At 35.0% G+C, this 22,320-nt stretch overlaps 1 protein-coding gene across 8 annotated transcripts in view; it reads right to left on the bottom strand.

Annotated features, from left to right (window-relative positions):
* Positions 1-22,288, bottom strand: part of FAM149B1 (family with sequence similarity 149 member B1) — a 48,085-nt gene extending 25,797 nt beyond the window's left edge. For 6 of the 8 annotated variants that reach the window (XR_013994990.1, XM_081074389.1, XM_081074388.1 and 3 more), the window contains exons 1-5: positions 22,041-22,288; positions 17,793-17,897; positions 16,703-16,826; positions 7,766-7,908; positions 6,682-6,798 (exon numbers count right to left, since the gene is read on the bottom strand). Coding sequence is in view for 7 of the 8 variants with exons in the window: in XM_081074389.1 (XP_080930515.1) it covers positions 6,682-6,798; positions 7,766-7,908; positions 16,703-16,826; positions 17,793-17,897; positions 22,041-22,087 (536 nt within the window). In the remaining variant the exon portion in view is untranslated. Of the gene's footprint in view, positions 1-6,681; positions 6,799-7,765; positions 7,909-16,702; positions 16,827-17,792; positions 17,898-20,859; positions 21,934-22,040 lie in introns of all 8 variants that reach the window. The other 2 variants (XM_081074393.1, XM_081074390.1) reach the window with 2 other exon arrangements.
* Positions 22,289-22,320: the final 32 nt, after the last annotated feature.

Below are 22,320 nucleotides of genomic sequence, written 5' to 3'. Positions count from 1 at the left end.
GGAATAGTATGAGGTCATTAAATGAATGTGGGAGAAAATGGAAGATACCCACAATAAAATAGTGAATATAAAAAGAATACAAAATATGTAATTTTAAAAAATTATATACGTGGCAGAGAATGCTAGATGCCCCCCAATAGCCATTCTCTCCTTCCTAGTATATCACGTCAGTTTAATTCAGGAGAGCAATACACCCACCTCAAAAACTATGTTTCCCAATACCGTGCAGCCAGATGTAGCCAATAAGATAGCAGAATTGTTATGTGGGACTCTGGGAAGTCTGTTTAAAGAGAACTGCCTTGGCTATAAGGGGTGCCGTTTTACCCTTCTACCTGTCCTCCTTTTCATTACCTGGAAAGTGAATGTCATGCTTGGAACTCTGTCAGCCATCTTGGACTGAGAAAAAAGCTTCAGGAAAAACATCGTCAGCTAGTATGGTGTAGCAGAAAGATGAAAGGAGCCTAGGACCCAGAAAATACTATGCCACCATTATACTATCTTTAGATACCTTTTCTCCAGACTTCTTTTAAAATAGAAATAAACTTCTCCGTTATGTAAGCCATTAAATAAAGTGTAGGTTTCATAGGAAGTGATTGGGAAGGTATGATGAAGCCAGACTGTTAAGTACTTTATGTATTAACTTGGGCTAATTCATAGCATTGAAAAGTAGTTAAATTTTTTAAGATGGAATGACGAGATCCTTGCTTTAGAAGATCACTGTGGTGTTGATGAAGAGGATAATGAGGTTAAGAGGCTAGAGCAAAAACCGAAGAAAGAGCTGGTAAGCTGACGACAGCCTGGACCATGTGTGGCAGGAGATATGGGGATGGAGAGATGGTAAGACAGGAGAGAAACAGTTTAGAGTACCAACATGTCTAAACCAGCTGACATAATTGTTTATAAAAGTCTCTAAATTTGAGACTTAAGGTTTTTTTTAAGTCTCTGTTCTGAAATTCTAAAATAGTGATTACCAAATTGTAGTCACCAAGTTTGTGGTAGTCCATGACAAAATTTTTATTGATCTACACCAAAATGAGCCAAGTAAGGACAAATGCCCAATAAGACTGCCAAATATCCTTTCTTGAAAAGAACTGTCCTTATTTTGAGATTATGTACTTCATGCTCTTTTGTGTTAATATGTCTTTTCTTTTATAAAATACTGGTGTTAGTAGTTTTTTAAACTGAAACATGACAAAATTAAAAGCTGTCAAACACTGCATATTCAGCATTCCATATGTTACTGTGCTATGGCGTCATTCCATTTGTATTGTTAGCCAGTCATTTCTGTTGTCAGTGGTAATTAATGGAATTATTTGCTTTAAAAAAAAAAGGCTTTTCTAACAAAGTATAAGTCTTTCTCTTAGTTAAAAAAAACTTCAGTTAGGTGAGAGGGAAAATGTTCCAGTTTCTCTAATGCTGCAGCAAAAAAACAGTATTCTACATCAAAACATTTGTCTTTGCAAATGTTATTTCTAAAAAAGGAATCTTAAATTATCAGACTTCAGAGATTACTGTGTCTGAAAAATAACCTTTAACTTCTAAAGTGTTTGTAATTTTACTTACTGAAAGAATAACAGTGGTCTTACCTAATAATGTATTGCCCTGGTAGTAATACTTAAGTTGAGATATGTTTTTTTTGAGAGGAAAAAAATCATTGGCACTTTATTCTTCCCCCAGATCCATGGAGGATAAAATGACTTTGCTAGGTTTCTTATTTAAACAGAGTTTAATCTGGAGTCAGCTCATCCGGGTGGAGACCATAGGAGGTGGAATTTTGCAGCCTTCACGGAGATGTTGCTGCAAGGCCCTCCAGGGTGGTTGGGAGGAACACGTGACCAAGAGCTCACCTTCCGGACTAGGAGCTGAAAAGTACAGTTAACCACTCTCAGCTCCGTTTCAGACCCACTTTATCTCCTAGTGTACCCAGAAATTACTAGAATAGAGGAAATTTACATGGAGATGTGATCTCATGATGCCCAAAGGAAGAAAACATAATGTAGTACTGTGCAAAGAAAGGAAATACAAATGTGGATGGCCTTTCTAGAAGAACTGAAAGAGACTCAATCCGTGGCTTTTGAGAGCTTCAGAAAAAATATCTGATTTGTATTTAGCTTGACTGGCTCTTGCATTTAGGATAGTGGTTTAAAAACAAAAGGAAATGAAAGCAAAAACTGTAACATGTAATGAGTGACATAAGCAGGTGTGCTTAGGACAAACAGCAGCCATACCATATCACTTTAATGATTTTTTTAAATTGTGGTAAAAAATATGATATTATGTGTAAGACCTAGTCTTATAGTATAGTAAAATAAGACCGGGACTTATATTAATTTTTGCTCCAAAAGACTCATTAGAGCTGATTGTCTGGCTAGGTCTTATTTTTGGGGAAACATGGTAAATTTACCATTTTAACCATTTTAAACTGTACAGTTCAGTAGTGTGAAGTTATTCACAATATTGTGCAACAGATCTCTAGAACTTTTTCATTTTGCAAAACTAACATACCCATTAAACACTAATTACGCCTCCCTCTTCCCCGCCCCCTCTCTTGGCAACTACCCTACTTTTATTTCCATGATCTTGACTACTTTAGATATAGCAGGCCCTCCTTATCCATGGTCTCACTTTCCATGGTTTCAGTTACCCGGGTCAACCATGGTCCAACAATAATAAATGGAAAATTCCAAAAATAAACAATTCATAAGTTTTAAATTGCATGCGGTTCTGAGTAACATGATGAACTCTCTCAGCCTCCTGCTCCATCCCTCCCGGGACCTGAATCATCCCCTTGGCCAGTTTACCCATGCTGTGCATGCTACCCTGCAGTTAGTCACTTAGTTGCCTTCTTTATTATCAGATCAACTGTTGTATTGTAGTGCTTGTCTTCAAGTAATCCTTACGTTACTTAATAATAGCCCCAAAGAGCAAAAGTAGTGATGCTGCCAGTTCAGATATGCCAAAGAGAAGCTGTAAAATGTTTGTTATGTATCGTCCGAAGGTCAATAGTAGCCTAACACTATGTCACAATGCCTATGTCGTTCACCTCATTTCATCTCATCACATAGCCATTTTATCTCACGTCATCACAAGAATGATGATGACAGTACAGTAAGACGCTGCATGAGAGACCACATTCACATAACTTTTATTACGTATATTGTTAGAATTGTTTTATTTTATTATTAGTTATTGTTGTTAATCTCTTACTATGCTTAATTTAGAAATTAAACTTTATCATAGGTATATACGTATAGGAAAAAACAGGATATATAGAGTTTGGTACTTTTGGTGGTTTCAGGCATCCACTAGTCTTGGAATGTATCCCCTGCAGAAAACGGGGGGGGGGGGGGGGAAGAGGGGGCGGGAGGAGCTACTGCATTTAATATGAGTGAAATCACATTACATTTGTTCTTTTGTGACAGGCTTATTTTCCTTAGAATAATCTCTTTGAGATTCATTCATATTATCGTAGCATGTGACAGGATTTCCTTCTCTTTTTAAGGCTGCATAATAATTAATTGTATGTATACACCAAATTTTCTTTACCCATTCATCTGTTGGTGAACATTTGGGTGTCTCCCACCCCTTGGCTATTGTGAATAATGCTGCAGTAAACATGAGTGTGCAAATATCTCTTTGAGATCCTGCTTTCAATTTTATATATAGATACAGATATTTAGATATATCCAGGAGTGGGACTGCTGGATCATATGGTAATTCTATTTTTAACTTTTTAAGGAACTTCCATCCTGATTTCCATAATGGCTTCACCATTTTACATTCCCAACAATAGTGCACAAAGGTTCCAATTTCTCTCTACTTTTCCAACACTTATTATTTTCTGTTCTTTTGATAGTGGATATCCTGATTGGTGTGAAGTGATGTGGTTTTGATTTTCATTCCTCTTATGATTAGATATCTAATCTTATGATTAGATATGTTGAAAAGATCAACAAATCTTTTCATAGTTTGTTGGCCATTTGTGTATCTTTGGAGAATTGTCTATTCTACTCTTTTGTCCATGTTTTAATTGGGTTATTTGTTTTTTTATTGTTGAGTTGTAGAAGTTCCTAATATATTCTGGATATTAACCCCTTATCAGATATGTGATTTACAAATATTCTCCCCTATTCCATAGGTTCCCTTTTTACTCTTGATTATTTCTTCAGCTGCACAGATATTTTTAAGTTTGATATAGTCCTATTTGTCTGTTTTTGCTTTTGTTACCTACATTTTTGGTGTCATATCCAATAAATCATTGCCAAATCCAGTATCCTGAAGCTTTCCCCCTATGTTTTATTCTAGAAGTTTTATAGTTTTAGGTCTTTTTAGGTGTTTAATCCATTTTCAGTTAATTTCTATATATGGTGTAAGATAAGGGTGTAACTTCATTCTTTTGCATGTGGACACCTAGTTTCCCCAACACTATTTGTTGAAGAGACTGTCCTTTCCCCCATGGTGTAGTCTTGGCACCCTTGTTGAAAATCATTTAGCCATATACGCAATGGTTTATTTCAGGACTCTATTCTTTTAATGATTTTTTAAAGGTTATAATTCTGCATATAGTCATACACTTTAGCAACTTATTAGATATTATAGTTAATCTTTGTTGAGGTATGTATTTAAACTAGGGGTAGACAAGCCCTTCAAGCTAACTTGAAGCAATAGAATGCATAGTTGTTTTTCAAGTGGAAATGTCCTCAAACTCATCTTTTCAGAGTCCTTTTCTTGGCCTGTGTTTTTTCCTTATGCTGCCACCACCTTCTATTGTTTACGATTCCTTGAATTCCATTTTGACAGACACTAATATTTGTTTTAATTGATAACATTGTTTTGAAACCAAAATAACAATTTATACATTAATTCATTTTTATGTAGTTTGTTATCATATAAATATGATCTGTTTCAATTTAGTAAAAAAAAAAAGGAAAAGAGTTGAATGCTAACTATGTTCTAGGCACTGTGCTAGGTGTTCGAGATAAAAAGAAGATACTGTATGTTGTGTTCATTGTACCACTTGCCTCTGGCCCAAGAACGCCTCAAGAATAGAAACTGGACCAAATACCTTGCTTAGTATGTTTGAGATCTGAAAGAAAGCCAGTGTAGGCGGATTAGTGAATGAGAGAGATCAAGATAGAGATGTACTCTGGGGGCCAGCTTATGATATATTAGGTTGGTGCAAAAGTAATTGCAATTTAAAAGGTTAAAAATAAATGCAACAACAGCAATTACCTTTGCACCAACCTAATTTTAGATTTTTATCTTGAATTCAATGGGAAGCTACTGAATATTTTTAAATGGGAGACAGACAGAAAGGATCAACCTTGAATTTTAAAAGGAAAATATGATGTAATGTGGAGGGGCAAGAATGGATATAGTTTGAAATGTTATTTTTGTAAAAAGTCTCTGTATTTAATAAACCTCATATTTTATGGCAACCTAGTTTGTTAAACTGAAAAAATAAAAATGAATTCATGACACATTTTCCCACGCTTCTTACTACAAAAAGTAGCAAGATAGCATCAGCACCACCAACTTATGTACCCTCACTACCCAAATTTGGTTCTCAAATACTATTAGCCTCTCAAAGGAATTAGATCTTGAATTTCAGCTGATTCTTGAAGAAAAATTTAGCATGGGCCTGCAACATCCTACTGTATCTTGGAAGCAAGAATACAGTCAAAACAAAGGAACTAGCTTGATATGGCCAAGTTGTAACAATTGAAGCATCAATAATAATCATGCTTAATTAAAACATGTAAAGACTTTGAAATGCTATGAGTTCATAGTGGTACTCAAGAGAGAAAATATCAAGTATGGACAAAGTAGTAGTTACATGAAAGTAAATATCATGGATTATGTTTAATTTGTTACTGCTTTCCATAAGTAGTGGTATGCTGATATAGCTGCGTAATTTGTTTCATCTAAGTATATATCTGGGTATAAAGTATAGATAGGTATTTGTTTTACTTTGTGGTCTGGTCAAATCACTACAAGTAAAAAAGGCATCAAGAGCAAGTATTACCACAACTCTTAGATAGTATCAAATAAGTAAAACTATAGTCTTAGGAAAAAGTATAGGAGTAAGTAAAAAAATCAATAAAAAATATGATATTTTACAATAGATTTAAATAAAGGTAAGCATAGGTTTTGAAATAATTCTATTTGTGAATATTTTGTTGCTATTTAAAGAGTTTGAGTTGTTCAAAAGAATTACCCATTTTAACTACAATACTACCCCTTTTAAGCTAAAAAACTAATAGTTTACTTCTGTAGAGAAATTAAGATGTAATTAATACTGTATGTTTAAACAAAATCACTTTTTAAAATTTTTTGAAAAAAAATTTTAAGGTCTGTTTCTTAGACCCTAAATTTCTTTAAACCAGTCTACGTACACATTTATTCCAAGAGGGAAGCGCCTGTGTGTGAGTGTGTGTGGTGTGTGTGTGTGTGTGTGTGTGTGTGTGTGTAAATAACAAAAACATCCTTAAACCCAAGGTAATATCTTACTTTTTGAACGAAAAATTTTATAACAAAATTGAATATGCAAAAAGACTATGGTCAGTCTTAAAGAATTTGCTGTGTTTTATTAAAATACCAATAAGTAGGAAGAAATATTTTAATCCCTTTATATAACTGGTAGACTATAATACTTGGGCATTCGGATACATAAATACTTACATGGTAGACTCTCTTTCTTGAGACAGTGTTGCCTCATGTGAAGCTGAAATACCAGAAGGGGATCTAGGATACAGTTCATAACCTTCACTTGGAGTGATTATCTGCTTACCCAGAATCCTTCAGAGTGAACATAAAAAAGATTATTAAGCACCTTCACTGGGCATACATACAAAAATGTAGATATTTTTGGAACAAATTTGATGGCTCTACATAGAAGTCCAATACACACATAGTCTGATATTGACTAAGAATGGCTCTTAACACAAGAGTTTTCTCTCTGTCATGTGAGGACACAATAAGAAGGTGCCATCTGCAAGCCAGGAAGAGAACCTGACTCCTGGCACTCTGATATCAGACTGTGAGAAATAAATTTCTGTTGTTTAAGAAAAAACCAAAGAAAGATTTTTAGGAGAAAATGTGAATACAGAAATATAGAGCCTTATCACAGTTATATCTCTCTTCCATAGAATAGACATGGAAAAGAGAAAGCTATAGTCTCCACCCCTCTTCCCCCCCACAAAAAAAATCCAAGGAAGTTGAGCAAACATTTGTAATTTGCCCTCCATCTTCTATAATAATCTTCATTAGATCTGCCAAAATAGGTGAAAGCCAGGCCAAATTAGTAAAAACCATGAATTATATTCTTAAGAACATGAAGCTTTATGAATTTTAAGTATGTGTAGTAAGTGCACTAAAACAATTTCTATTGAAGAGAAGATTCCTAACAACTTATGTCTGCTTTCAACTATACATAAGAATTTACCTGTAAATAAGAGTGTAAACAAATATATTTTCTGACCCTCTTGTTCAAAAGAAGGACTCTGGACAGCCATAATACACAGATCTCTGCTGCTAGTATAGAAATTATTTTACTGGATTAGGATGACATGTTGGTAGTTATGAAAACTCCGAGAAACTTCCATCAACTTGAGTTTACTCTCAACTGAGGCTTTATACTGTATGGCCTTATTTCCATTCATCAAAACCATGCCTGTAAATATTCAGAATACAAGCTTTTCTGGAAATCTGCTTTTCAAATTTTAGTATTAGCCATGAATACAGGTTAACTCTAGGGCTTCAATACCTGAGGTGAGGAAAACTACATGTCCACTGTTGGCACTCTTCTTGTAGACTCTTGGTATGTACACTCAACTTCTGCTCATACAAGAGCTCGTCAATGGCTGTGAACATTGCCTGGACTTTTTCAGTGGCATTTTGATCAAGTTCCTAGAAAAAAAAAATAACACCCCAAAATATTTAGGTGAACTTTAGTATCTGTTAAAAATCATAAAGGTTGAAAGCAATAAGATTTTTGTTTTGTTTTCAATATTTGGTCCATTTGAAATATTGTTGAATTTCCATGAAAGAAAAGTTAGTGTTTTCATATCTTAGAACATTCAGATGTGCTCCCTATTTCTATTTAATGAAAATGTATAGAAATATTACTTTTCTAAAGTAACATTTTCTTCATAATAAAAATACTGTATTGTAATAATTTTGAAAAATCCAGAAAAGTATAAAGAAAAAATAAAAACTACCAATAATTCTACCATTCTAAGATAATGATTGCTAATTTTAGTATAGTTTCTTGGTGTCATGTTAGTATTTTTTAGAGCTTAAGGTAGACAATCAGTCGTGTGTGTGTGTATTACTTTGTAGCCTGCATCTTTTCACTTTACAATTTAGGTTATATCTTTGTCCTGTGTAATCTACCTTTTAGCAACAGCCAAAGGGATGGCTGTGAAGTGTGACTGTGACATGTGATCATGTTATCTGATGCTCTGCTTGCTCTCTACTTCACCTGTTGACGCACCCTTTTACATTCCAGCATAAGAAATGTTATACTTTCTTTTAAAAATATACGATGAAAAATACACATTTTCACTCTAAGAATAAAAGTCAGCTTCTACACAATAAAAAGGGCTTGCTAGGTAGATATGAAGGTTAACTGTAAAAACAATACAAATATATATTTTTAAATTTCTTATGTTTTTAATCTCCTGAGGGTGCGTGTGTGTGATGAGAATTTCATAGTGTCAGTGAACTTTGTTATTCTTTACTGTTAAATATTTATCTACTTAAATTCTACTTATGTCAGCTTTCTTTTGCTAGTTATTTGCCTTATAACTTTTCACATTCCTTAATTTTCAACATTTGGATCTTTCCATTTTTGACATGTTTCTTTAAATAGCATGTAGTTGGATTTTTAAAATCCAATTTCAGAGTATCTGTTATTATTATGTAAATTTTATCCACTTATAATTATTGTAATGTGCAACATTTGGACTTATTTCTACCATGTATTTTGTGTTTTCTACTTGACCTTGTTTTTGTTGTTTTTTTATCCTGTTTTCCTTCTGCTACACTGAATTTTCCTTATTCCCCCTATCAATTGGAAGTAATTCATTAAGTTTATAGTCTTTTAGTAGTTATACTTAAAATTTTAACATCCATACTCCCTTATTTTTCTAACAAAGTCTGAAGATTGTCAGTATTTCAGTCCTCCACTGAAACAAAGCAAGAACTTTGATCATTTTGTTATATATATGTATATATTTTATATATAGTTATATATATATTTATACATATACATGTATATATATCTCAAATCATTATATTGTACACCTAAAACTAATACAATGTTATATGCAAATTATATTTCAATTTAAAAAAAGAAAAATAGAAAAGGAGAACAAAGATATTGACACACTGTGAGGATAGAATCCACAGAACCTGATGACTTATTTTATAAGAGAGGTGGTTGTGAAAATGAAATCCAAGCCTTCTATTCTGGGTTATAGAAAGGAAGATACTAGTAATAATAGTGGACATTCATCAAGTAAAATATTCTTAACAGAGAAGATTTCAAAGGTCCTTATACTAACTAACCCATCTCTGTCATATCTTTTTTCATTTAACTTTGTATTTTGACCTAATTTTAGACTTAGTATCATATCATGTCAATTGTTAAAGCAGGGGAGAGAAACACTTAGGACTTCTCAGAAAACATTCTTACCAGTGTTTTTCAAGCTTTAGGACCATGTGGATCATGAAATCAATTTAAACTGTTATGAAATAATACCAAAAAAAGTGAAATAGAATAAAGCAGAACAGAATGTAAAACATCACAGCGATCATTCATATAAAGGTTATTACTTTGTGGAATTTTGTCTTTTGTTTTATGTACACACACTAGGTTGCATTGTCAACTACATGTCTTAATGTGAGTTGCAGTTTAAAAAGTTTGAAAGCCCCTGACCAGGACAGTGCCCAACAAGCCATCTTTCTAGTGTAAACCCTCCCTTCTCCAGTTTACAGGATTAAGAGTATTGACAGGAACAGAAAGGGATGTAGTGGCTTGAGGCATCTTTCATCACTTTGACAATGAACGAGAATGCAATCATATAAAACAATTTTTTTATTATATTAGTTTCAGGTGTACCAAACAACGTAATGATTAGACATTTACACCCCTCACAAAGTGAAAAAACCCCACCAAGTCTACTACCCCTATGACATCATATATAGCTGTTAAAATACCATGACTTATATTCCCTATGCTATACTTTACATCCTGTGACTATATATACACACATACACACTTGTATATACACCGGGGGTGCCAAAAAAATGTACATAAGTGGACACTTTGGTCAGCATTGCTCAAGCAGTAGTTTGCTGTAATCAAAAGTGTCTGGATGCTGATGGTAATAACCACTTTGAGCACCTCATGTAATTGCAGAAGTCAACCGTGACTTGTATTCATCTTTTGCTATTGGTATATATTGAGTATTACAATTTTAATAGTTTTTTCCTTTCTTAAAAGGTGTATACATGTTTTTGGCACCTTCTGTATTTTACCCTTTTTACCCTCTTCTACCACCCACTCTCCCCCTTTATCCTCTGGTAACCACTAAACTGTTGTCTGTGTCCATGAGTTTTTGTTTTGTTCATTTGTTGTTTTCAGTTTTATGTCCCACATATGTGTGAAATTATATGGTTTTCGACTTTTTCTGACTTATTTTGCTTGGCAAATTGTCTTTTCATCTAAAAATAAAACACTACTTTCCAAGGATTAATGTTTTTCTTCTTCTCTAACGCCCCTCGCACCATTTTTTGTTTTTGAGGCTAACTAGAATTAAATTTTTATTCAATAAATGAAAAACACAGTAACAAAAAGTATTCTTCACAATTAAAGCTTAAATAATCTGCATTTAAGGGCGGCCAGATGGCTCAGTTGGTTAGAGCACAAGCTCTGAGCAACAAGGTTGCCAGTTCGATTCCCACATGGGCCAGTGAGCTTCGACCTCCACAACTAGACTGAAGACAATGAGCTGCCTCTTAGCTGCTGGAGGGTCGGCCAGATGGCTCAGATGGTTAGAGTGTGTGCTCTCAACAACAAGGTTGCCGGTTCGACTCCCACATGGGATGGTGGGCTGCGCCTTTGCAACCAGATTGATAACGGCAGCTGGGCTTAGAGCTGAGCTGCACCCTCCGCAACTAAGATTGAAAGGACAACAACTTGACTTGGAGCTGATGGGTCCTGGGAAAAAACACACTGTTCCCCAATAAAGTCCTGGAAATACACACTGTTCCCCAATAAAGTCCTGTTCCCTTTCCCCAATAAAATCTTTAAAAAAAAGTCTATAATCTGGGGTGGCCAGTTCGATTCCTATATGGGTCAGTGAGCTGCACCCTCCACAACTAGATTGAAAACAACGACTTGACTTGAAGCTGAGCTGCGCCCTCCACAACTAGACTGAAAAACAACTTGACTTGAAGTTGATGAGTCCTGCAAAAACACTGTTTGCGAATATTCCCCAATAAAAGATTTTTTTAAAAATCTGTATTTAGTTATTTATAATGGGATGAGAGGACTCTCATTTTATATCCCGAAATCAGGTGTCATAAATATAATATTTTATGTATTGAATTTGAATAAAGTTTTATTGCAACACAGTCACACCCATTTATTTTTGCATCATTTTTGCTGCCTTCTCATTACAATGACAGAGTTGCGGGTCCTGACAGAGCCTAAAACAGTTACTGTCTTTACAGAGAAAGAACACCCACCTCTAATCTAAAAGATAAAGAACTCCTACTAATTAACATGAAAGTAACAAACAAATCAAAGAATAAATGAGAAGGAAATATAAACAGGCAATTCACAGACTACAAATATGTGCAACATCATGTATGAACTCTCCAAACATAATGCTGAGCAAAAAAAAACAGATACAAAGATTATATACTGTATGATTCCACTTACACGAAGGGCCAGGAAAAGCAAAACTGGTGATAGAAGTCAGAATAGCCTATTTTGAAAACTCAGTGTCTGGCAAAGATGAAAAACTTTGATAATTCATTGTTCTGGTCAAAAGTGTAGGAGAACAGGCCCTTCCAGACGAGTATGTTGCTGGTGAGACTGCAGATTGGAATAACTTCTACAGAGGTCAATTTGGCAACAGCTTGCAAAATTACAAAAGCACATGCCTTTTGAACAGCAGTTCCACCTGTAGAAATTTATCCTCAGATATATTCACATTTATGTAAAACATTATATGTACAGGGTATATAAATGCAGCATTTTTTGGTAATAGCAATGGCTGTGCAGCCATTAAAGAACAAAGAATTTTTTAAACATAGAATTCTTCAAAATATATTGTTAAATGAAAAAATAAATGGCATTTAACAGTGTATAATGACAAACTATGTAAAAATAAAAATTAAAATGTACAGTTAGCAAAGGAATCAATTAAATGTATTAATAAACAATTCCTGTCTAGTTCCGTATTTTAATTGAAATAACTTTATTGTTTTTGTCATTTAAACTGATATTTGCTATTCAGTTGGCAAATTGTCATCGGGTCTTAAGGGTTTCCTTCTCCCATTTTATTGAGAATTTTTATAAGGAATGGTTTTTTAATTTTATCAGATTCTTTTTCAGCAACGATTGATCATATTTTTTCCTTTGAATCACTGATGTTATTAAACAGGATCAAATATATGGTGATGGAAGGAGAACTGACTCTGGGTGGTGAGCACACAATGTGATGTATAGATGATGTGTTACAGAATTGTACACCTGAAACCTATGTAACCATTGTTACCCCAATAAACTTTAATTAAAAAAAAAAATACCAACAAAACATTTGCAGATACTGACCCATATTGGTATCCCCAGAGTAAACCTTACTTGATTATGTAAAAAAAAAAAAATCAACGCAAAGCATATAAAACTAAAATAGAACAGAATTTGGTTAGCTATTTTTATGACTATTGGCTATAAAATTTTAAATAATAGATATAATTAGAATAAAAAAGGAATGTCTTCCTTCATATTATTATATATTAACTTTGAATTTTAAAATACTATTTCAAAAGAAATAAACCTAAGAATATAACCTCCAGAATGATTATAAATAATAAGTATATTTAGCAAAGTAGTAGGCCATTACATTGGGACAAGAAACTATATCCCTATAGACCAGTGATAGTTCAAAAACACTAAGATATTATAGTTCAAAAGTAAGTAAAATGTAGAATTAAATTCTAAATTCAATTTTAATATCACTTGTAACTTACAACAGGAGATTTACTCAAAGGAAATAAACAAGACTAAAGGAAGGTCTAAATAAAATAACTATATTTCTGGCTAGAATACTAAGTTCAGTTAAGATGACAAATGATTGAAATGTGTATACCAAGTACTTAGCACAGTGTCTGACATCTACTAAATATTCAATAAATGTTAATTCTCTCTACACCTTCCCTAATTTAATATAAAGTTATAATGCAATACCAATTAAATCCCTGATGAATACTTTATAAAATTTGATAAAATGAAAATAAAATTTATCTGGAAGAGTAAAGAGGATGCAAATACTTAATATTATATGTTGTTTAATGAACACTAGTAGATTTTCCCTAAAGATTTAAAAAATATCATGAAGACTACAAGACATTTAGTCAAATATAGAAAAATGAGTCAAACAAAATATTCAACAGCATAAGAACAATTCATACCTCACACCATATATTATAAAAAAGGTCTAGTGAGTTAAAAACTAAAACATGCAAAATTCTTTTAAAAAAGTATGAAGAACATATTATAATATCTTTCTAAAGATAAAATCCTGACTAGTAAAGAAATGAGGGTCAATAGTGAGAAGGTTATATTTGAATATTTTTGAAAAATCTGTTGCACAAAAAATTCCAAAGGAAAGCAAGAGAATAGGAAACATTTGTGTTACATTCATGACTTATAAAGAGATTATGACATAGTAGAGCAAGTGCTTAGCACAGTGTCTGGCATCTACTAATTCTAATATAGAGACAATTGATGGAAATACATAATTACTGCACTCAAACCTCACAGTAAGTGATCACATTCATTCATTCATTCCCTTTGGATAAAATTTAAATTCTTTACCATGGCCTACAGTGGCTAATGTGATTTAGAACTGCCTACCTCTCCAGTCTCATTTGTGTTTTTCTCCCCCTGTACACTATTCTCCCATCACCCTGACCTTTTTTTAGTTCCAATAACATATCAAACACTTTCCCTTGGAAACATAAAGCTCTTTTCCTCTTTAGGACTTGTGCATCTGCTGCTGGTTACCTTTCTGGAAAACTCTTTACTCTTCACGTGGTTAAAATTTGAATCTTCAAGTCTCAAGTCTACTCAACCTGATGACTCTACCTAAAGTGAATCCTCCTTAGAATGTCCTATGTCAGCACCCTTAGAGCTCTTATCACCTTTTGTAGTTTTATTTGTTTTTGTCAATCTCCCTTATTAGACTGTTGAATCACGTAAGTCGTACCCCCATATTCCCAAGCACAGTGTCTGAAAACAAATGTACACAATAAATATTTGTTGAATGAATGAAGAAAAACTGAAAACCTAAATATCAGATAATAAGAGAAAGATCAATTATGATACATTAAAACAAGGAAATGTTATGTAACTACATATAACTATTCAAACTGACAGGTATGAAAGTAGTAAAAGAAAATGTCTGTATGAAATAACAGTGAATGAAAATCAGACCACAAAATAGCATGCACATACATTGTAAGGGAAGTATACATACATCCAAATTTAAATACGGAAAATAATTTATGGCGATAATAATTGGCAGACTTTTTGTAAAGAAAGCAGGTTGCTTGGGGCTGGCCGGGTGGCTTTGGCGGTAGGAGCTCCGTGCTCCTAACTCCAAAGGCTGCCGGTTCAATTTCCACAAGGGCCAGTGGGCTCTCAACCACAAGGTTGCCGGTTCGACTCCCACAAGGATGATGGGCTGCGCCCCCTGCACCTAGCAATGGCAACTGGACCTGGAGCTGAGCTGCGCCCTCCACAACTAAGACTGACAGGACAACAACTTGACTTTGGAAAAAAGTCCTGGAAGTACACACTGTTCCCCAATAAAGTCCTGTTCCCCTTCCCCAATAAAATCTTTTTAAAAAATGAAAAAAAAAGAAAGCTGGTTGTAAACGACAATATTGTATAAAGTCAGTGTTGTGGAAAAGTGCTTACAAAATAATATTAAGTGGAGAAATGGAGCATAATATTCTATGTACACCATGATTATAGCTAGGCCAAATATAGATTGAAAGAGGATACAGAAATAAAAAATCCTTTTGCATCAAGGTGATAGACATGCATAAAATTTGTCTTAAAATTTTATTTTAAGTTGCTGGGGTTTTTTTTAAAATAAATTTTATTGGGGAATATTGGGGTACAGTGTGTTTCTCCAGGGCCCATCAGCTCCAAGTCACTGTCCTTCAATCTAGTTGCAGAGGGTGCAGCTTACTGGCCCATGTGGGAACTGAACCAGCAACCTTGTTGAGAGCTTGTGCTCTAACCAACTGAGCCATCTGGCCGCCCCAAGTTGTTGGTTTTTTAAAAATAATATTTTATAATGGGAGATCCATAAATAAATAAATGAAAGAAGGAATCAATCTACCTGTCTCAACACCCAATTAATAACAACTGAATAAAATTTCAGGCAAATATCTTTAGTCATTTCTTCTAACATATATAACATATATTAGAACCACACTATATATATTCTTTATAACCTGCTTTTTTTAAAGAATAGATCACATTTTTAGGGTACATTTTCCCAGTGTAGATGGCTTAATAACAGACTTTAAAATATATATATATATATATATATATATATATATATATATATATATATATTTTTTTTTTTTTTTTTTTTTTTTTTTTTTTTAACAGGACTTTATTGGGGAACAGTGTGTACTTCCAGGACTTTTTTTTCCAAGTCAAGTTGTTGTCCTTTCAATCTTCGTTGTGGAGGGTGCCATTCAGCTTCAAGTTGTTGTCCTTTCAGTCTTACTTGTGGAGGGCGCAGCTCAGCTCCAGGTCCAGTTGCCGTTGTTATTTGCAGGGGGCACAGCCCACCAACCAACTGAGCCATCCAGGAGCTCAGTGGCAGCTCAGCTCAAGGTGCTGTGTTCAATATTAGTTGCAGGGGGCGGAGCCCACCATCCCTTACCGGACTTGAGGAATTGAACTGGCAACCTTGTGGTTGAGAGCCCACTGGCCCAGTGGGAATCAAACCGGCAGCCTTCGGAGTTAGGAGCATGGAGCTCTAACCGCTTGAGCCACCGGGCTGGCCCCTCAAAAATATTTTTTTTTTTTTCAAAAATATTTTAAACAAGGTCACATGAATGTTACACTGGTGGAGAGACACATCAGTGGACTGAGCACAGCAAAAGGAGTACAGCCAGGGCCCAGATCCATACTCATCTGCAATTGTTTAAGTCAAACACTAAATGAGCATCTCTAAAAATTAACAACTATAAGACAAAGCAAACACTGAGAGGGTGAAGACTGATGCTTCTTTGTAACTATAAAGTGTGGTAAATTCAAGTAGTAAAATGTAAAGAAACAATGCAGGAGAGTGAAGGAATGAAAAATACTGACAAAACAGACAAATCCAAACTCCCAGAATGTCTCCCAAGTGCTCCATCAGACGAGTAACATACAACTCACACCATATCCCCAGGAGAAGTCCGAGCTGCCTTCAGTGGAGATCCCTGTATAACTTGGGAAAGCAGATGTTGAGTTCCCAGTGTCAGCTGATGTAAAAGGTGATTCTTGTGTGATGTCAGATTCACTAAACGCACAATGTAGAAGGAGAGAAAACAGAAAAAGTCTTATATTTCCTCAAGTTTCTGCATTAGCTACTCAGCAATTTAGTAGATGATAAGCATGTGCACAAATATATCCACAGAAACAAAAATAAAAAATAAAAAATTTCAAGATGCTTGAAATTTAAGCATCATGGAAAAGTCCTACCTTATTTCTATACAACTGATGGCAGTCTGTACATAATTCTAGTCACAGTTTATAATGAATACTTTAATATTCCACCTATAACATATACCCTTGACAACTAAAGACATTTGAAAAATGTTAGCAGTATCTGAACTTATATGGCACTTGCAGTTTACCAAGAACTTTTGCAAATATCAATCCCATTTTATCCTCACAACCTGGTGATGCAGAACTCAATTAACCTCATTTTCAAGACAGAATCTGAGGTTTAGTTGTAGGTTTTGAAACTAAGTTTTATGATTATAATTCTTCCTGTGACAAACACATTGCTTCTCACAACCCTCTTTGAAGTTATAGTCTCCTATGTTCTATTTCTTAATATAATACATGCAGCTAATATTTACTCAGCATTTACCATATGCCAAGCATTGTGCCAAATTTTGCATACTTTATCTCATTTATATTCACAACACTCTTTAAGAGAGACTATTGTCAGGTAAGTAACTAACTTGCCCAATTTTACTCAGTTAATAAATGGCAGAACCAGGATTAAAAATTAGATCTATTGGACTCCTCTTGAGTCTATGCTTTTAACTGCTTTATAATACTACTTTGCAAAGGTGATGAAAATAAGTACGATGTGTTTCCATTAGCTGTTCCAGAATGAAACTGAATGGTACTGAAAACGTGATAAAAATTTGTTTTCTTTCATTACTACAAGGCCTGATACCAATCCTAAACCAAAAAACAAAACTTTTGCCAATATCAAGTATAATAAGCAAACAAGTACACTTTGTGTTATTACCTTTGGGAACTTGTATCTTTTTCATGGCTGCCATTGGTAGAAGACAGTTCATCCAGCTGCTCTGGAAGGGGATGATGATTAAGAGCATATTTTGTTATTCCTTTCCTGTGAAAGATAAAAAGAAAGTTACATTTCCTATAAACAAAACATAGATACTTTTCAGAAACTTGATCTAGAAGTTAGTCACCTACTTCTTGCTGCTCTGGGACTACACTGTCAAGTACACTAGCTACTAGCAATTAAAATGTGATTAGTCAGAAATGAGATGCACTTTCAGTGTAAAACACAGGATTTTGAACTCTTAGTACAAGAATATACAGGATCTCAATTATTTTACCTTGATTATATTGTAAAGTGAAAATGTTTTAGATACATTAAATTAAAATATTCTTAAAATTTCATTGCAAATTGAAAATATAAAGTATAACCACACACCTATTAGAACAGCTCAAATAAAATATGGTGATAACACAAAATGCAGGTGAGGATATGGAGAAACTGGATGTCTCATATATTGCTGGTGGGAATGTAAAAGAGTACAGCTACTCTGGAATAATTTCGGTTTTTTATAGAACTAAACACATGCCTTTACCGTACAACCTAGCCATTGCACTCTTGGTCATTGATCCCAGAGAACTTATGTTCACACAAAAATCCATATATAAATGTTCACAGCAGCTTTATTTATAATTTTAAAAAACCTAGAAACTGAAACTTCCTTTGATGGGTGAATCGTTAAAGTCTGGTATATCCACACAATGGAATATGATCCAGCAATTAAAAGGGAGTGAACTACTGATATATGCAACTACTTGGATGGATTTCAACGATATCACGCTTAGTGAAAAAAGCCAATCTCAAAAGGTTATCCACTATATGATTCCATTTATATAACATCCACAAATGACAAAACTATAGAGATAGAGAAAAGATCATTGGTTGTCAGGAGATGGAATAAGTATGAATAGAAAAGGGTATACAAGAACATTCCTTGGTGGCGATGAAACAGCTTTCTATCTTCATTGTACTGGTAGTTCCACAAATCTGTAAATGTGATCAAATTGCACAGAACTATGTATTCACATACAAAAAAGAGTGGATATAAAAACTGGTGAAAACTGAGTAAGGTCTATAGTTTACAGTATTGTACCAATGTTGGTTTCCTGGCTTTGAAATAATACTACAGTTACATAAGATGTCTTCATTAGGGGAAGCTGGGTGAAGGGTTCATGGGACTCAATGTATATTTTTGTAACTTCCTGTTAGTCTATATTTCAAAATAAAAAGGTAAAAGGATTAATTTCACCAGTTTCTACTATTTTTTCCAAATAATACATATATTTTTTAATTTTATTGGAGAACAGTATGTTCCAAATCTGAACAGTATGTTCCAGGGCCCATCAGCTCCAAATCATTGTCTTTCAATCTAGTTGTGTAGGGCGCAGCTCAGCGCCAAGTCCAGTCGCCCATTTTCAATCTTAGTTGCAGGGGGCGCAGCCCACCATCCCATGAGGGAACCTGCAAACTTGTTGTTGAGAGCTTGTGCTGAAACCAACTGAGCCATCCAGCTACCCCGTTTCTACTTTTTTAAAATGTGACTACCTGAAATTTTTAAATTATAGATGTGGCTTATATTTCTACTCGACAATGCTGCTATAGAAAGTTCAATATGTGCATGAGAATAAACTATGGGATCAATTATATATTCTAGTCCTGATCATCTACAGTACATTTCCTTCCCCACAAAATCCTGTACTGAAATAAATTTAGAGAGCATGATAGCTTAAACTAAAGTTATACAGGTTTCTTTACAAGAGGTCTTCCCAGGGCCTTTAATATGCAAATGTATATTATAAATCTCTAATACTCTATTTCACAGGAGAGGAAACTGAGGCACAGGGAAATTAAGTAACCTGCTCAAGGTCATATGACTGGTAAGTGATGGAGCTAGCAGTCAAATCTTAAGTAGTCTGGCTCTGAGGCTTCGCAGAGCAAATGAATAGTTTGAAATTTCAGTGAACCATTTTTGTATACAAATATAAAGCTAGGGGCCCAGTCAGTAGAGCTTGTACTTTAAATTATTTCTCAATCCCTGGGGATGGACGTGTATAGAGCTATCTGTACTTCTCTCATTTAATGATCCTACAACCAAAAACTTGTCTAGGAAGTGGTAGGATGAAAAATGTGGATTCCAGCTACGAAACAGAAACTTAAGACATTTTTCAGTTTGTCAGAGAAACTGGATTACGAAGTGATAATTAGATAATACCGAAGAAATATTAAATTTGATAACAGCATTGTGGTTACATAGAAAATGTGTATAATTTTTAAAGATGCATACTGAAGTATATAAGGGTAAAATGATAGTGTCTGCAGTTTTGCTTCCTTATTTTACAGATGAGTAACAGTCAGGCTGAAAAAATAGATAAAGCAAATATATTAAAATTTTGGTAACTGTTGAATGTGGGTGATTCATTATATTACTATATATTTATGTTTAAAGTTATCATTAAAAAATGTTAAGCTGTATGTTGAAAAATCACTCTTTTTCCACTCTTTTCAACATCTATAATTTGGAAGTGTAAGGGAGAAAACTAAAGCTACTGCTTCAAAGCACATTACCATTATAACACTTAAAAATTGCTCTTAATTTACAGTCTTTTAGATATAATCTTCGTTATCTTCATTATTCCCATCATCCTGACTCCCTTAGAGAATCATCTTTGGGAGAGTTCTCTTTAGGAGTATCAAATTAACAATAGAGAACAAGTAACATAGCTATGTTGGGTCAGTAATTCTGGCCTATCAACCATTTTTTCCATAAAAGATGATTTTTTTTACTATCAGAGTGATCAGAATTTATTATAAAAGATTTCTAGCTAAGCCCTGTTTGCTTTATTAGGAAATAACTTTCTTCGTCCTAGTTCCTAAAAAGCTTATCTGAATTGCTACTGTGTAGATATACTATTACTTAGTAGATAAGCTTCTGAAAGGCAAGATGAGATCACAGACGGAACTTTGTATGGCTATTGTACCAAGTAAAGGTGGGAAGGGACAAGGAAATTACCATTTTCTGAGGACCAACTACGTGTCAAGCTCTGTGCCATCACTTTACATATGCTTGTAGATAAGGTCTTATTCCTATATTATAGAATTTGAAGGATCAAAGTTAGTAATTAGCCTAGAAGTCACACAGCTAGAAAAAAAACCCTAGCCAGATGTAACTGAAAAATAACAAGCTTTGCAATTACCATGTATAGTTAATATTTATTAATATATGGTTGCTAAAATTACATAGCTCAGTAGAGAAAATAAGGGGTGGGTGGGATTTGGTGTTTAAAAAGCCCAACCTCAAAAACCTATAGGTTATATAATGTTAAGATGTGTCTCTTTTCCGGTATTTTTCCTTCTGAAAAACTGAAGATAATCAGACTCATCTTACTGAGTTGTTACAAGAATCAATATGTGAAATTCTTTTTGAAAGTGTAAAGCATTTTTAAACGTGCAACATTACCATTACTTGCTAAATTACAACTCGTCACTAGGGGTAGGAGGTGTGTCTTTTAGCCAGAAATATTTGCTCTGTTAGGTCTCAAAACGAAACTGGTCCTTAAGGATTCTGATGCTTAACTGCAGAGGTGGAGAGGCAGTCCGTATGTGTAATGGTTATGACCGCAGGCTTCAGAATCAGATTGACACCAGGTTTGTACCTCAGCTCCACTTTCTGGCTATGTAATCTTTGGCATGCTACAGTCTTTAAATCTGGGCTCTTTATCTGTAGTATATGCAAAATAATAGTCCGCATCTGCTATCCTTGTTGATGGGTTTAAGTGAGCTAATACATGTAAGCAGTTTTGCATGGTGCCTGGCACTAGATATATTCAACTTTATTATAGCACTCGGTCAGCTGTTAATAACTTTTTGAGTCGTCGGTGGCCATTGACAGTGGGGCATGAAGCACTGCAAAAACTACAGATGCCTTAGGAGACCCGGTCCCTGAGTTCGGGAAGTGCAGCTCAGGAGGACCAAGTCCTGGTACAGCACAGATGACAACACCCTCCGCTGGAGGTGTAGGTGCAAGGGACAGCGTCCGGCAAGGCTGGGAGGAGAGAATTCCGAAGAAAATTTTCTTTCTCCCTCCCTGGGAAAAGAAAGGAGCAAGGGACTGGTCACGGAGAGTCCCAGAGCGCCCGCACCCCACCTCGGCCTCCCCGGGCCGCGGCTGGGATGGTTGAGCAGTCCACTCACAGCTCCAAGCTCTGTGGCACCGCCTTCCGAGTGTATCTGGAAATCATCCTCCTCTTCCTCCTGAATCGCGGCCGGAGCGGGCACGCCAGGGTGGGGGCCTCCAGGCCTGGCCCTCCCGCTGGCTCCTGCCCGGCCCCCTCCCACCACCTTCCAGCTCCGTCTCGCCCTGTCACCTAGACTCCCGACCGCCACTTCTCTAGACTTCCTACTTCTCCAGTCTTCCGCCCTCCCTGCTTCCCCGCGGGGGCGGAAGTGACGAAGGCATCCAGGCACCAGCCTA

The sequence above is a fragment of the Rhinolophus hipposideros genome, assembly GCF_964194185.1.
Source record: "Rhinolophus hipposideros genome assembly, chromosome: 15".
In the NCBI taxonomy this organism is placed as follows: Eukaryota; Metazoa; Chordata; class Mammalia; order Chiroptera; family Rhinolophidae; genus Rhinolophus; species Rhinolophus hipposideros.
Note: the sequence above shows the minus strand (reverse complement) of the source record. Positions and strands in the feature narration are given on the sequence as shown.